Genomic DNA, 16,834 nt, shown 5'->3' with positions numbered 1-16,834 from the left:
CCCAACGAATGGATTTAGTTTCACTTTTTATTTTTAATTAGAAGTTACCGGAATATTCTTTATAGATTAGTTGCCTTAAAAAAAAATTCTCTTAATTTTATTCCATTCCTTCTATCTCAAAAATAAATAAATAAATAAATAATTTAAAATTTTCCTAAATTTGAACCTTCTCTCGATTTCTATTTCCATTTTTTCTCTCAGAATCTACTCATCTCCCGAAAACTTTCTTACCCTTGACCAAACAACTTTATTTATTATTTATATTTTTTAAAATAATAATTGAATATGATTTGAGATATGAATCTAGATATTTTGTTAGATATATATATATATTTTTCTTAATAAACTAATGAAATACCATACAATCAGGTAATTTTTTGAAAGGTAATATAGAAAAAAATGCTCAACCCTTTTAAGGAAAAATCTTTTTTTAATATAATTTTATATCTATTGAAACCAAAATTTCTTATTTGAGATTCGGTTTGTTTATTTTTTATTTTTTAAGAAATGAGGTCTCATGGATTTATTTCATCCCACGATTTGAGTTTCACTTTTTTGTGTGTAATTAAAAGTTTTCCGAATATCCTTGATAAGTTAGTTGCCTTAAAAAAAAAAAGTCTCCTAATTTTATCCCATTCCTTTTATCTTCCAAAAAAAAAAAACAAATTATCATTCCAATCCTTCTATGCCCCTCCGCCAAAAAAATCCCACAAGCGAAACCAAATATTTAAAGAAAGTAGATTCTTAAAGAAAGAAAAAAAAATCATCTCCTATTTTCGTGTGTCTTGCAAAGGTACTTGGTGTATGCAAGATTACATGAAACGATTGCATTCAAAGGTTCAAGGATTTGGCAATGGGAGAAGGTTGTCACCACTACCATCGCAGGTTTTGCACAATTTCTACTCTTCCTATGAATCTCTCTCAATCCTCTCAATCTCCTCCTCTCATTGTACCCTCATGTATACCTAATGGGGCTTAGTACATGTAGTATCATAGTGATGGAGATACTGATTATATTGCAAGTTCTCTGCCGCATGCAAACAATGTTAGGGATAATTGGTTGCACAACCACGAACAAAGAAGAACACAAGCAAAGCACACAAGGGAAATTTAACGTGGTTCGGCAAAACCATGCCTACGTCCACCAGAGAGAAAAAGAGTTTCACTATTTCCAGGAAACCTCACACCACTCTCACACCTACAAAGTGCTACCCTTTGCTTGCCCTCCATCCTTATCAGGATGGGTACCCCAATCCCCTATAGGGATTGATTCCCCAATCTCCTACAGAGATTGATGCCTATAGGTTATCCCACAGAGACTATTTATAGGGAAACCTAAAACCCTAATCCCAATGTAATTAAAGTTTTACCCAGTACTAGTAATTGACCTAAACCCTGTTTCAATTACAAATACAACCAAAACCATAATTACATGGGCCCACAGAATACAAGACACCCAAACCCAACAAACAGTTGTGATTCTCACATCAGAATCATATCAGATATAAGCCTATATCTAGGTGTAATGGTAGATAAAATAGTCCTGGATCTTGCAAGTGTGCAGGTTTAATTCTTACACCATGCAATAGTGTTAGGGGTAATCTGGACTATTCCTATTTATGTGATGTTTCAATTGAACCATTTTGGTTCAAGTTGGTTCAGGGGTTATGTATATGTGGGGCTTGAGGTTGGTTCAAGTCATATGTGCAAATCGATTTCATTTTTGGGTTTTATGTTCTACGTGATTTGGGGTTCTCGGTGGAGCTTCCATGGCTGTCTTCTTCTTCAAGCACCTGCGGTAATGGCTTCTTGGCGATTCTTTGAGGTTCTCTGTTGGGGCTTTTGATCATTGAGGCTAGGAGAATACTTGATGGGAGTATTGGCTCCATTGACTACCTGTATCAGGTGTTATCTGTAACTTCTCTCTTTCTTCCCTTTACTTGTAAATGTCTTTGACAATAGTGGATTTGATTCGAACTTGAATCCCGGAGATGTAGGCATCCATTGCCGAACTCCGTCATCAATCTCTCTCTCTCATGTGTTATTCTCTTGCTTGATTTGGTACATACGGTTAGGGCATGACAATTGCGATCACAGATTGGCATCAAAGCATTCTGGTTTATGCTTCTATGTTTCGAATTAGGTTTTGTAGATTATTTACATCCTAATTTGATTGTTATACTCATATGGTTAAAGATTATTTTCAATTTGTAAATCAGATTTCTTGTATATGCTTTCGTTGTTGCCTCTTGTATATGTTTATGGTTCGGTTCTCAAGTAATACCCTGTTATATGATCACATATACTCTGTTATCATGTTATGATATGTTCATATGTTCATATGTTCATATGATTCGGTTCATATGCTATGATCTGATTACATTCATATATATATTCTTGGCTTTCTTTGTATAAATCTGTTTTAAATTGATGGATGATAATCTAGTATGAGTAGGTTGATTCTGAGATGGTTAATGACTGATTAATCACATTAATTTCTTGCTATTTGATTATACCAACTGCTGCCATATTTTCTATTGTTAGTATTTGACACAATAGTTGGTCTGTATTGGTCTGTTGTGTTAGCAACTGTTAATTAAGGCTGCTGAGATTGTATAAAGTTAGTCTATAAACTTGTGGTTAATTAATAATTGATTATTTAATTCTTGATTATAATAATCCTTTTTTTTCAGAATTGTATATCAGTATTGTGAATTTTTATTCTTGTATATACTGATTGGTGTATGGTACCGGCTTCAAAGTGGAGCCAAGCAAGGAATTTTGTCTACCAGGGGAGGACACTCCTCCCAGTGTGGTTACCACAAGCTCTAGTAGAGCAATAGGTCTAGGGGGAAATCCTAGTTACCTAAGTTTGGATACTCCTATGGGGGGTTCCAAGATAGACATAGAGAAGTTTGATGGGACAGGGGACTTTGGGATTTGGAAGAGAAAGGTCAGAGCTTTAATGGCTCAGCAGAAACTCTTAAGATCCATAGATGACCCAGTTGTTTTCTTTGAAAGCATTGACCCAGTCTTGAGAACTGAAGTGATGGAGAATGCAATTGGTTCCATGCTCTGGAACATCACTGATGGGGTTATCAGGTGTTTGGATGATGAAGACAATACCCCTATTAAAGTTTGGAGTAAACTTGAACAAGTCTACCAGAAGAAGAATCTAGGTAATAAGATTTATCTAAAGGAGAGATTGTATTGGTTTAAGATGGACTCTACAATCAGCCTTGATAAGAACCTAGATGTGTTTAAGAAGTTGATTCAAGACTTAGCTAGCACAGGGGAAAAGACCAAATTGGAAAACCAAGACCTGTCTATTATCCTATTGAATTCCCTTCATAATGATTATCTTGTTGTTAAAAATTCAATTAAGTATGCTTGTCAAAACATTTCCCTAGAACAACTGATTGATGCTTTAAAAAATAGGGAGTTAGAACTATTGGCTTCTAGTAAGACTAAGGGCAGTGGGGAAAATCTGTTTGTAAAGGGCAAAGGCTCTTACAAACAAGGGAGACCCAAGGGAAAGGGTAAAGTATATGAAAATCATGAAAATAACAACAAGAATAATAATGGGAATAACAAGTCAGATGCAAGCTCCAAGAGATGTTTTTATTGTAAAAAGGTAGGACATTTTAAAAAAAATTGCTTTGCATATAAAAAGAAAATGAAAGAAATGGAGACATCCCATTCTGATATGCCTGGACCCAAGAATGGTCAAGCTAATGTCTATGAAGACATCAGTGAGGTGCTTACCATCTCTGAGGGCAATAGGCAAGAAGGATGGATTTTAGATTCAGGATGTACTTATCACATGTGTCCTCACATGCACTGGTTTACACATTTGTCTGAGATAAAGAATGCTAAAGTAATGATGGGAAATAATGATTTATGTGATGTGGTTGGTATTGGTTCTATTAAATTGCTTAATCACAATAAATCTATTTTCACTTTACATGATGTTAGATATATACTTGACTTGAAGAGAAACTTGATTTCAATTAGTAGCCTTGATAGTGTTGAGTTTGAAACTAGTATCTCTGGGGGTATTCTTTCTGTATCTAAGGGATCTCATGTATGTTTAAAGGGCATTTATCAATCTGGTTTGTATGTATTTGAGGGTGGTACATTCCTAAATGATATCTCCAATATTTGTTGTATGTCCAGTGAGTCAACCATCACTAGCAGTGTCGGACCCAGGATGCAATAGTGGGGGGGGGGGGGCGAAGAATGAAGGCCAGATAACCTTCCCATTTGGGGTCCCACCTCTAAACTATTTTATTAAATTAAATAATAGACCCACATATATTTTGTGGGGCCCACACATATTTGAAAAAAAAAGATAAATTATTGATAATGATTTTTTTTTTCTTCAACAAAATATAGGTAAAATTAAAGCAACAATATAAAAAAATATATATACATGACTTCAACCTTAAAAAGTTATATGCAACCAAAAATTTCTTTGGTAGGAGATGTAAACCAAAATTTTTTTTAGGTACAAGATGCAAATCAATGGTAGTGAGTTACCTACTAACTATAGACATTTTATTCACAATACAAAATCAAATAACAAAAATTACAGAAGAAATAAAGAAGGGATAATTACTATTGCCCCTTTATACTTTGGTTTTATTACTAATCAAACCCCTTTCTTTGTGAAATTACTATTGCCCCCCTCACTTCTAATGGTGTTAAGTTGCTGTTAAAATCAAATATGAAATGTCTATTTTGCCCTTAAAATTAAGAAGTCAAAAATATGGCATTACCCTCATTTATAGAAACTATATTGCATGTCAATTATATCCTTAAAATCTTATATTTTAAAATTAGTTTTGGATTTGGTGGGACCACATACTTATGATTGTTGAAACTTTCACATTCCACTTAAATTATTCATAATCACCATGATGGAAGTTTTACAAACAAATTAGCATATAAGATCTAATTGATAGAAAATTTGGTAACATACATAATGGTCAGCATATATTAGGTGATTTTCAATTTGCAGCTTTGAATTAATTTGATATTTCTTAACATTTTAGTTTCTATTTTAAGTTTTATTTAATTACATCTTTCCTTTATTTGGTGATTTATTTTTAGAGAAAAAAAATCACATCTTTCCTTTATTTGGTGGTTTCTTTTTAAAAAAGAAAAGTGAAATTAAAGTTAATTTTTTCCTATTAAGAGTAGTATTATAACTTGAAAAAAGAGCAAATAAGTAGAAAGATAATTGCAGGGTTATTTTTGGGATTTAAAAAAATATATATAGATGCCACATCATCAGTAAACTAACGGAGCTAACGGTAGGGGGCATTAGTACTTGTAGACAAAGTTAAAGGTTGGAATAGTAATTTTAAAAAGTACAGGGGATAAAGTGGAAATAAAATCAAAGTACAAGGGGGCAATAGTAATTATCCCAATAAAGAAACATAGAATATAAAATCAAATAGAAAGAATAACAAAAAAAAAAAAAAAAAAAAAAGGGAAAGAGAGAAAAAGAGAAACAATAAATAAATTGAGAAAGAGACCTAATTGTGGAGTAGATTTTTTTTCCAAATTTTCTTAAGCCACGCTTATAGAAAGGGAAGAGAATAAATAGGAAAAAAATGATGATAGAGGAGAGGGTAGATAGGAGAATAAATAGGCATTGAATAGTTAGTTTTTAATTAGAAATAACATTTTGATTTTTGAATACCTAATAAGATTTTTTTTTTCAAAAATTTCTTTTAACCCATGTTTATAGAAACAGAAGAGAAAAAATAGGAAGAAAAGATGAGAGAGAAGAGAGGGGAGAATAAATAGAGATTGATGAATTAGTTTTTTTATTAGGAATGGCATTTATACCCATCATTTTACCTTTAAAAATTGTTCACAATTAAAGGAATTAAGGGAATATGCATAAAATTTTTAAAAATCCGGGGGGGGGGGGGGCATGGCTCCCTCCGGCCCCTTCATAGGTCCGCCCCTGGTGGTGCTTGTGACCTCAGTCTTTTGGGCTGTTTCATCAATCCCTGATGATCCATTTTGTTGTTTACTCTGGTTCCTCAGTTTGTCCCGTTTGAAGGTCAGTTGTGTTGGTGGAGGATTCCAACGCAGCAGCCGTGGAGGAGCTGTAGCGGTGACGGTGGTCAGTACCAAGTCGTCATCAGGTGCTTCTCACGGTTTTGGCCCATCTCGGTTTGTTGAAAGGCAAAACCGACGACCACTCTATAGCAAGTGTCACCGGCAGCTTGTTGAATCAGAGACTTGCATCTCTAAGATCGAGCGATGTAGGACCCTAGAAGCCGCAGATGTGGTTCAGGCAATCAGGCGTTCACTATGGTTCAAAAGTCGGGCGACATGTAGCTTGTGTCGCCCGTGTCGCCAGGCACCGACACAGCGACACCAGGCGACATGTCGAACATTGGTTAAGAGTCCTTTGTTATTCCCATGTTGACATGGGGGGAGTGGAGGAGGATGAATCAGTGTCTTCTAAATTTCTCTTTGATATGATATTTCTTTAATCTCAAGACAAGGCTGATTAAAATAATCCCGTAATTATCGACCACATATGGACACGTCTACGATACACCACAATGTGTCTGGGTTTAACAGACAACATCCCACTACTCTACAATTAAACACTTCAACTTGTGAAACAAATTAAAATAAACCAAAGACAAGACACCAAATTTTACGTGGTTTAGCCAAACTGCTTATGTCTATAAAGTAATACCCTACCTAGGGTTTCGTATATTACTCAATACACTCCTTATTATTTTAACTGCTACAATAGTCTTAGAACACCAACCCTACTTCAATTTGAAATGCAACTCAAACAAGGGCAATAATCCCAATCCCCTAGACAAGCAATAAATTGCTAAGTTACAATGTAAAACAACATTTAGGTTCCCCAAATTACATCCACGATCTAGGTTTTTCACCACTAAACATATATAACTTTGAAAAATAAAAATCGGGGGCCCCCGGTGCGTGGGAGCCCACCCTCTCTCCCCCCTTCTTCCAATCTTCTCAATTTTCCATTGATATAATGATCCAAATGCTATCCAAGTCTCTATCCTTGTGTTGCAACTCAACTAATAATTTTTTACTTCTAATATCCCTCATGGCCAAAACAGCAAACACTTTACAGACACAATAAGGACCAATAGTTTGAATCAAATCATCTTTCTTAACATTGTTCTTGAGGTGTCATAGCCACAAATCCCATAAACTCAGAGATAAGAAAAAACATTAAAAACAAATCTGCTGCCGCATTAAATTAAAAATGAGAAAAGAATGAATGGATCTTCCGAAATTGCTTCAATGCTAATGCCAACACTGTTCAGCCCACGGGGGCAATGGACCCAGGCTGCAAATATTGGGGGCAACACCCAAGTAGAGTTAATGGATATTTAGCCCAACCATCCAAGCACCTATCCCGTTAGAAGGACCATCACTAATTCTTTTTTGTTACACATATTATGTGGGCCTTTATAAGATTCATTTGAGGTCCCACCTCTAAATTATTTTATTATATTAAATAATAGACCCACATATATTTTGTGGGGCCCACACACATTTGAAAAAAAAGATAAATTATTGATAATGATATTTTTTTTCTACAAAATATAGGTAAAATTAAAGCAATAATATAGAAAAAATATATATACATGACTTCAACCCTAAAAAATTAGATGCAAACCAATATTTTCTTTGGTAGGAGATGTAAACTAAAATATTTTTTAGGTAAGAGATGCAAACCAATGGCAATTAGTTACCTACTAACTATAGATATTTTATTCACAATTCAAAATAAAATAATAAAAATTGCAGAAGAAATAAAGAAACATAGAATATAAAATCAAATAAAAAGAAAATAAATTGAGAAAGAGAAAGAGTACCTAATTGTGGAGTAGATTTTTTTTTTCCAAATTTTCTTAAGCCACGCTTATAGAAAGCGAACAGAATAAATAGAAAGAAATAAAATGAAGAGAATAAATAAGAAGAAAAGAGGAGAGAAGAGAAAGGATATACAAGAGAATAAATAGGGATTGAAGAGTTACTTTCTAATTATGAATGACATTTTGATTTTTGAATGTCTAATAAGATGTTTTTTTCAAAAATTTCCTTTAACTAGGTTTATAGAAACAGAAGAGAATAAACAGGAAGAAAAGATAAGAGAGAATAGTGGGGAGAATAAATAGGGATTGAGGAATTAGTTTTTAATTAAGAATGACATATGTGCCCATTATTTTACCTTTAAAAATTGTTTTCAATATTGGGAGGGGGGGCAAATAGCTACATTTCACATATAAGAAGAGAAAAAAGTGGAAAAAACAAGGGAATTAAGGGAATTTATATAAAAAAATTTAAAATCCGGGGGGGGGCATGGCCCCCCTCGGCCCCTACATAGGTCCGCCCCTGGACTTCAGCCTACAGTCCAAATTTCGACATAGGCTGCAATTATTGCGCAACACCCAAGTAGAGTTAATGGATATTTAGCCTCAACCATCCAATTCTCGTCTATCATGTAGAAGCACTCATTCACTAGCTTTGCTCTTCATTATCCTCACTGGTATTAAAGAAGCAACATCCTTTCTTCTTTGTATTTTTCTTCTTGAACACAAACTAGCAGCAAACCATTTTCCTTTTTGAAACAGAAGCAACAACAGTTTGTCTTCCCTTTCTTAAACGCCGCAGGCAGCCGCTTTCTTTCTCTTCATTTCAATTTCAAAGCAGCATATTTCTTCTTCTTCTTTTTTTTTTCTTTTTTCTTTCAGCAATATATATATAAAATAGTTTTTTACATGAGCCCCCTTCATTTCAATTGAAACTCAGGCGCACCTCTCTCAAAATTGAAATCTTACAAAATCCCCCTCCACATGTAATACGGTTAAGTTTCCTTTTGTTTCAAAATTGTTTTTACAATTTTATCCTCCCTTGATAAATTTACTTGACATCCTAAATAAGAATATTTTACATGAGCTCCCTCCATTTCTATTGGAAACTCAGGTGCACCCCGCTTAAAATTGAAATCATACAAAGCCCCCTTCACATTTGACATTATTAGGTTTTCGCTAGTTTTAACTTTAACTTGACAATTTTACCCTCATTTGAATAAATTTTTATTTAAAATCCTAAAAGTTTTTATATGAGCCCCTCTATTTTGATTGGAACCACTCTACACCTCCCCAAAATCAAAATCTTACAAAGCCCCCTCCACACTTCACATTGTCCGTTTTCTTTTAACTGTGAATATGATTTTGACATTTTACACACACTTAATAAATTCATATAAAATGATAAATAATATTTTTAATGTTTATTTTAAAATCCTAAATAATATTTTTATGTCACCATATTATCCCAGATTATATGACCGAAATTTTCCTCAAACAAAAAGAACTATTGCATGATCATTTTATCGCTCTATGGCCAATGTAATCATATTCACAAATTAATTTGACTTTAGGCAATTAACTGTGTATTTTTACTAATGGTGTGAAGTGTAAAGGTGCCTTGTAAGATTTTTCTTTTAGAGGGGGTGCATCACGTTTTCAATGGAAATGAAAGGGGCTCATGTAAGAAAGTTCTTACAAATATTATTTAGAATGTCAAGTAAGGATAAAATTGTAAAAATAATTTTGAAGCAAAAGGAAACTTGACTGTGTTAAATATGGAGGAGACTTTGTAAGGTTTCAATTTTAAGGGAAGTGCGCCAAAATTTCAATTGAAATGAAGGGGGTCATAAATAGTGATTGAACCAGCTCCAATAATTGGTTGATCCAACAAGTGAAACCCAAAAAGGCAAAAAAAAAAAAAAAAAAAAGAGAACAAAACGGATGGTTAAGATTTGGTTGACATCAAATCTCAACCACCACTTTAGAACTACACTGTAGGCAGCTCAATGCGCAACGACCTCGGTCATCTCATTTAAGTTGCCTACAATGACAACACCATGTTCAGCTAAAGATCATCATCCTTGTAGAGTTACATCAGAGCCACATCTAAATCATGGATCATTGACTCTTCTAATTTCCTTTCCTTTCAATTCAACTTGTTTATTGAATTTGAATCATTAGAGTAATTCATGGGCAACATTCTAGTTCTCAATGGCTATCTTTCCTTTCTCATATAATGTCTTTCCTTTTATAGATACTTGGGCTGTAAGACCTGTAGTCTTTGAGTACTTATTGATTATGTTGCAGGTGTAGAAGATAATTTTGTACGTCGATCTTAGGTGCTCACGCTGCAATAAATAGATCAAGGAAGTCCTTTGTAAATATCGTGGTGATTATACTTGTATATTCCTTAATTATTTCCCACTAAAGCTTTTCCCTCCTGTATTCATCATTTCATTTTTGTCATTTGTTGGGTACGAAACGAAGAGAGATATCAAATCGAAGAGGAGACATTCGACGAGAAAAACAACACTATCACCATTACCTTCGACATGTAAAGCTGATCATCAGCTGGTCCAACAGATAGTGGTATATTGTGGACCAAGTGATAACGTAACCACATCCGCCGTGATATGATAGCTTATAGTAGGTAAGTTGTCCATTTTATTTATAATAATAGTGTTTGAGATTTAGATGATATAGGGCTCCTTGGATGGAGTTTTTAAAACCAATAAGCTATATTGAAGTAAATGTAGGAAACTCAGAGACCTTGTGTTAGGACTTAGGATCCTTTGCTACTCCCGTGTTGACACCTAGGGGGATGAACCAGTGTTTTTTAAATTTCTCTTTGAGATTTCTTTAATCTCAAGACAAAGCTGATCAGGATAATCTAGTAGTTATCGACTATATACAAACACGTCTACGATACATCACAATGTGACTGGGTCCAACAAATAATGTCCCATCACTCTGTAATCGAACACTTCAATTTTAGGTGGTTTAGCAAACTGCTTATGTCTACAGAACAACACCCTACCTAGGGTTTCGTATATTATTCAATACACTCCTCATTATTTTGATTGCTACAATAGTCTCGGAACACCAACCCTACTTCAATATGAAATGCAACTCAAACTAGGACAACGATCCTAACCTCCTAGACAAGCAATAAAATGCTAAGTTACAATGTAAAATATCATTCAGATTCCCCAAATTACATCCATGATCTAGGTTTTTTGTATCACTCAAAATAACTCAAGAAAATAAAAATCAAGAATTTGTAGATATGGGTTACCTTATGATTTTATTTTTATTCAAATTCCAATTATATTTTTTTTTTTTATCTTCTTTTCAATCTTCTCAATTTTCCGTTGAAATAATCAAAGGCTATCCAAGTCTCTGTCCTTGTGTTGCCACTCAACTAATAATTTTTTACTTCTAATATCCCTCATTGCGAAAACAAAAAACACTTTATGGGACACAATAAGAAACAATAGTTTGAATAAAATCATCCTTCTTAACATTGTTCTTGAGGTGTTATAGCCACAAATCCCACAAACTCAAAGATAAGAAAAAAACATTAAAAACAAATCTGCTGCCGTATTGAATTAAAAACAAGAAAAAAATAAATGGATCTTCTGAAATTGCTTCAATGCTAATGGGCAACACTGTTCAGCCTACGATTCAGATAGAAATTTGTGGTCGAAGGTAGGCTGCATTTATTGCACAACACCCAAATAGAGCTAATGAATATTCAGTCTCAACCATCCAATTCTCATCTCTCAATGTAAAAGCACTCATTCACTAGTTTTGCTCTTCATTATCCTCACTAGTATTAGAGAAGCTACACCCTTTCTCTTCACGTCTTTCTTCTTTGTATTTTTCTTCCCAAACCATTTTCCTTTTTGAACGTAAGCAACAGCAGCTTGTCTTCCCTTTCTTGAACGCAGGCTAATAGCCACTTTTTTTCTCTTCTTTTCAATCTCAAAGCAACATATTTCTCTCTCTTTTTCTTTTTCCCTTTGTTTTTTTCTTATTCAGCAATGGATGTATAAAAGAAAAACGATTCTCAAAAATCCCAAGCAACAGTATTCATTTCTTTCTATCTTTTCTCTTTTTAATTTTTCAGCAATAGAAGAAAAGGTAAACTATTTTTCTTTTCTTTTTTTCAATCGTGCAGCAACGTCGTCTTCTTCTTGTTTGGTAAAAAAACGATTCCAAGCCGTTGGAGCAGCATATTGGTTTTCTTTCTCTTTCTTTCTCTCACGCTATCTCTGGTTCGGCAGTTGCAGAAAAGGTAACCTTTTTTTCTTTCAACCGCAGCCCTCTTTAGAATCTTATAAAAAAATACGAATGCAAACCCTTTTTCTAACTTTCACTTTCGTATGTGTCGTACCATAACAAAGCTATCTTCATGTACGTGCTCCGTCATATCAATTAAAACTCATAAATAATGAACCACTGGTTGAACCAGCTCCAATAATTGGCTGAGCCAACTTAATTTGAACCCATATATTCAACCGCTCAACCACCTCCATCATCTCATTTAAGTGCCAACAATGCCAAGACACTGCATTTTCAGCCAAAGATCAACATCCTTGTAGAGTTGCATCAGAGCCACATCTAAATCGTGAATCATTATTGACTCTTTTAATTTCCTTCCCTTTCAATTCAACTTGTTCATCAAATCTGAACTATCAGAGTAACTCAAGGCCGGGGCAACAAGTTTTATTCCAGCTCTCAATGGCGCACAAGGTAAGCCTCAACTCTCTCTCCTTTCTCATCTATAATGTCATTCCTTATATTTCGTCTTCTTATTCTGGAAGTTGGAACCTTTGTAGCTTAATTTATACCATTTTCCTTGTACATACTTGGGTACTTAGTGATTGTGTTGCAGGTGTCGAAGATAATTCTGAACGTGGATCTTGGGTGCCCACGCTGCTACAAGAAGATCAAGGAAGTCCTCTGTACATATCGCGGTGAGACATTTATCTATTCCTTAATTATTTCCCACTAAAGCTTTTCCCGCCTGTATTCATCATTTCATTTTTGTGGGTATGATTATGAATTGAAGAGAGATGTAAAATCGAAGACGAGATATTCGACGATAAAAACAACACTGTCACCATTAGTGGTCCCTTCTGCCCCCTTAAGCTCATGAAAAAGCTCTGTTGCAAAGCTGGAAATGTCATCAAGTCCTACAAGATCGTCGAGAAAGAGCCTCCTAAAAAGATCGAGGGCGAGGACAAGACCGGGGGAAAGACTCCTACAAAGGGCGTGGGCGATGCCGGGGGAAAGACTCCTACAAAGGGCAAGGGCGATGAAGGGGGAAAGACTCCTACAAAGGGCGAGGGTGGGGGAAAGACTCCTACACAGGGACGTGGAGCTGATCCCCAGCTTGTCCAACAGATAGTGGTATATTGTGGACCAAGTGGTTACGTACCACATCCGCCGTGCCATTGTGGCTGTGGAGGATCACCTGGTTGCATAGCAGATCTGCCGTGCCATTGTGGCAGTGGAGGATCACAGTCTAATGGCTGCGGTAGACCAAGTGCTTGCGTACCAGCTCCGCCGTGCCATTGTGGCTGTGGAGGATCACAGCAGCAGTGCTCTGATGGCTGCGGTGGACCAAGTGCTTGCGTACCAGCTCCGCCGTGCCATTGTGGCTGCGGTGGACAGCCAGGGCCTTGCTATTGCGGATGTGAAAGACGCAGTTGCCAGAGCCCCTGCGAGTACCCAAATGCATGCATCGTCATGTAATGCTTGATTTGAATGCTGAAATGGACAACCCACCTCACCCTTTGTCTTGGTCCTGAATTTTCAATAAACGGGTCCGCTACTTGGCCCACTCTATAAATAAGTTAAGTGTACCATCTCTGGTTTTTTCTTGTCTTTCACTTTTTTCTTCAACAAAAATGTGTACCATGTTTGTGTTATGACTTGGTTAGTTGGGGTGCCTTCCCATTATTTGTCTTTTGTCTTTTGTCTTTTTCTCCTTTGGTAAGTCATTTTCAGCATTTTCACTGTCTATCTTTATTATCTCTTCATTCATGGAGGAGCTCTCTATAAATTAGAGATCAATATTATAATAATAATAATAATAAATTATATTAAAATGATCGAATAAATTTTTATTCTTTTCAAAGGCTTATACTTTAGACTAATTTGTCTCTTCAAGGAAGTCTTTGAAGACATCTCAACCATTACTTTAGATATTAAACTCTTCGATAGCCAACTTTCGATAGATGTTTCGATCATGCATGTTGCATTTTTATGGTATTGTCGAAAAAAATATAATATTTGGCAAGAATACAAAGTAGAAAAAGCTTCAGGATGGAAGTGGCTAACAATTATTGACAAGGAGGGCCGCTGTCCATCTCAAGTGAGGGGAACGAGATGTTTCGACTCTCTCTTAGAAGCTATTTTGAATGTTTCATAAACTGATGGAAGTTTAGCAATAGCTTAGCTTTTTGAATAGATGAAGTTTGGACTAACTATCATGCATGGTTGTTCCTTATTCCTAGACATAGTGCAATATCTTGGCCTATTGACTTAAGTCCCAATTTTGTTTTCTATTGCTACAAATATGACATATATCAAATATTGGTAGTTTTCCTCAAAGTTTGTTTATTGATTAAAAATAAACATTCTTTGTACTTATATATCAATTAGGATTGGACCATATCTATTAATATTGTTTTGGCCCAAGGGTGAGGGATTAGGCAACAAGATTAAGCATATAATGCAACATCAATCAAAGAAGCACTACAAAAAAAAATTGTTATTAGTGGTTCGCGGGCTTTTATCGGCTCGTGACAGTTTAAAATAAATCGATACTAAATATATATCATTAGTGACGGTTTATAATAAACCGTTACAAATTAAAAATTAAAACGATCACTAATTCCTTTTTTTTACTTGTAATGAAGGGTTGAAGTATGGATGAAGGTGATGAAGAATTGAGACATGAGGGTAGTCAGCCAAGATTATATAGAAATGAACGAAGGGATAAATGATGATAGAAAGATGGAAATAAAAGAATAGATTATAACAATGGACCTGAGACTCATGAGGATCTTGTGATTTCATGGTTTAAAAAAAAATGGTAATATGTAAAATTCCATCATTTGCTACTAGGAACGAATTGTTTTTGAAACCATTTGCCTAGTTCAAAAAGATCGATGAAGTTTCCTCAATTTATTACTGTTTGGCTCTGGGGAGTAACGTAGGAAATAAAAAGAAATGGATTATACCTTTCTGATTTTTGGTGTTTGTTTAGTAGCATGTTAGTGGAAATGAAAGAATCATGGGGAGAAAAGAATGACGTATAAAAATATTGCTATTAATTACGGTTGACGTCATTCTCTTTCTTTCAATTGACGTCATTCTTTTTCATCTTTTTTGGGTGATAATTTACGTCATTCATTTGTTCAGTTTCAACAACTACACCTAACGGTAGTACACTTCTCTGAATTTTGGCAGTTCCGATGGCTGGCAAACAAAATTCGAATTTACAAGATATTGTCGAAACTTCGGCGATATCTCTTCATTTTATCGTCGAACTGGCGATATATCGTCAAAATTTGTCGATTTTCCTGCGAATTGAACGGAAAATTGCTGAAACTTCACTGGCAGCAACATCTTCAGAGGTGAACTTCCCATTACGACGATGGATCAGTTAGCTTCTCCCTTGTGAACACTCTGATCCACTTATGACCTGAACCACCTTACCTTCTCTTCTCTCTCACTACCTGCACGGCTGCACCTTGTCGTCTTTTCTCATCGGTACAGACCTTACGTTATACTTATTTCTCAGGTCCGATGGGAGAAGAACTTTATTAACAGCTAGTGAACGGGGCGGTGAACGTGCTTTCAGTAGTTGCGCCTGAAGCATTCACTAAAATCATCACGCCTGGAGCATTCACGATTCACCACGCTGGAGAAGAAGGAAAGTGAAGGCTGTCTGATCGTCCAAAATAAAAATTATAAATAATATTTCATCAATGACAACCCACTTTCCTCACAAAACCCAAGAATTTCTCTCTCCCCCACACACGTTACAACCATGGCCACATCCTGTCATCCACAATATCAAACTAAGTGATACAAATACTCAGATTTTTTCATTTAATTTCTAAATTGCCACTGCTCCAGTGCTACCTATCCATTAATCGATATATATATATATATATATATATATATACAACAAAATACTAGCAAAAAATCGAAGTTTCGTACCGTGGTTTTAGCTCTCTACCTGAAACAAAAAGATTACACTGAAGCCCACTAGAAAATTCCACAAATGAAAGCAACAAATCATACTTTTCTATGAGTTTCCATTGGACCACGTTGTCCAGGACTCACACAATGAAAGGAGCAGGGATCCATCCTCTTATTTCCAATGATCGCTAAGCACATATAGTATGCTATACGTGCTATGATGAAGCATTCTATATACAATAGAACGTATGTCCCTCTCAACACCATATAGGTCTTAGTCTAGTCGTAACATCTTGCGTCTAACCTGAGTTTTTTTATTGTCACTATCCTAGAGCCACATAAAGTACTCACTCCTGGCTTCTATAGGCAACATAAATAGTGAGACATTCATGTCGATTCTCTTCACAATAGAGAAACTCATCTAGATTACAAATCAAGGCAACATCATGATTATGAATTGACCTACACAAAGTCATTCACAATCCGTCTCATCTCTGCTCGCCTCCAAGGCACCAGAGGCGAATGCTCGTGTGAGTGAGCAATTCTCTTGCCTATTGACATATCTCGTTTTATGCTAGAAGAACACAATCACACATAAAGTAAAAAAATAAATATTGGAATGAACTCATATTACTCAATAATAAGAAAGTTTCAATACAAAAGTAAGTCACAATCTATGCAAGCCCAAAAATTTTACATTAAAAATAAAAACATCATTG

At 35.3% G+C, this 16,834-nt stretch overlaps 1 protein-coding gene across 1 annotated transcript; it reads left to right on the top strand.

Annotated features, from left to right (window-relative positions):
* Window positions 1–11,730: 11,730 nt before the first annotated feature.
* Window positions 11,731–13,971, top strand: LOC149002608 (uncharacterized). Its single transcript, XM_089137655.1, has 4 exons — window positions 11,731–11,806; window positions 12,076–12,650; window positions 12,793–12,874; window positions 12,970–13,971. The coding sequence occupies exons 2-4, from the start codon at window positions 12,639–12,641 to the stop codon at window positions 13,653–13,655; spliced, it is 780 nt and encodes a 259-aa protein (XP_088993781.1). The 5' UTR covers window positions 11,731–11,806; window positions 12,076–12,638; the 3' UTR covers window positions 13,656–13,971.
* Window positions 13,972–16,834: the final 2,863 nt, after the last annotated feature.

Source organism: Hakea prostrata, chromosome 10, assembly GCF_041222555.1.
Source record: "Hakea prostrata isolate BN-2017 chromosome 10, UWA_Hpros_2, whole genome shotgun sequence".
Classification (NCBI taxonomy): domain Eukaryota; kingdom Viridiplantae; phylum Streptophyta; class Magnoliopsida; order Proteales; family Proteaceae; genus Hakea; species Hakea prostrata.
This window is presented reverse-complemented; position numbering and strand designations above follow the sequence as displayed.

Coding starts and splice junctions, on each gene's coding strand:
- LOC149002608 (XM_089137655.1), top strand. Junction 12,875..12,969: donor AGTCCTCTGTACATATCGCG/GTGAGACATTTA, acceptor TATGAATTGAAG/AGAGATGTAAAATCGAAGAC.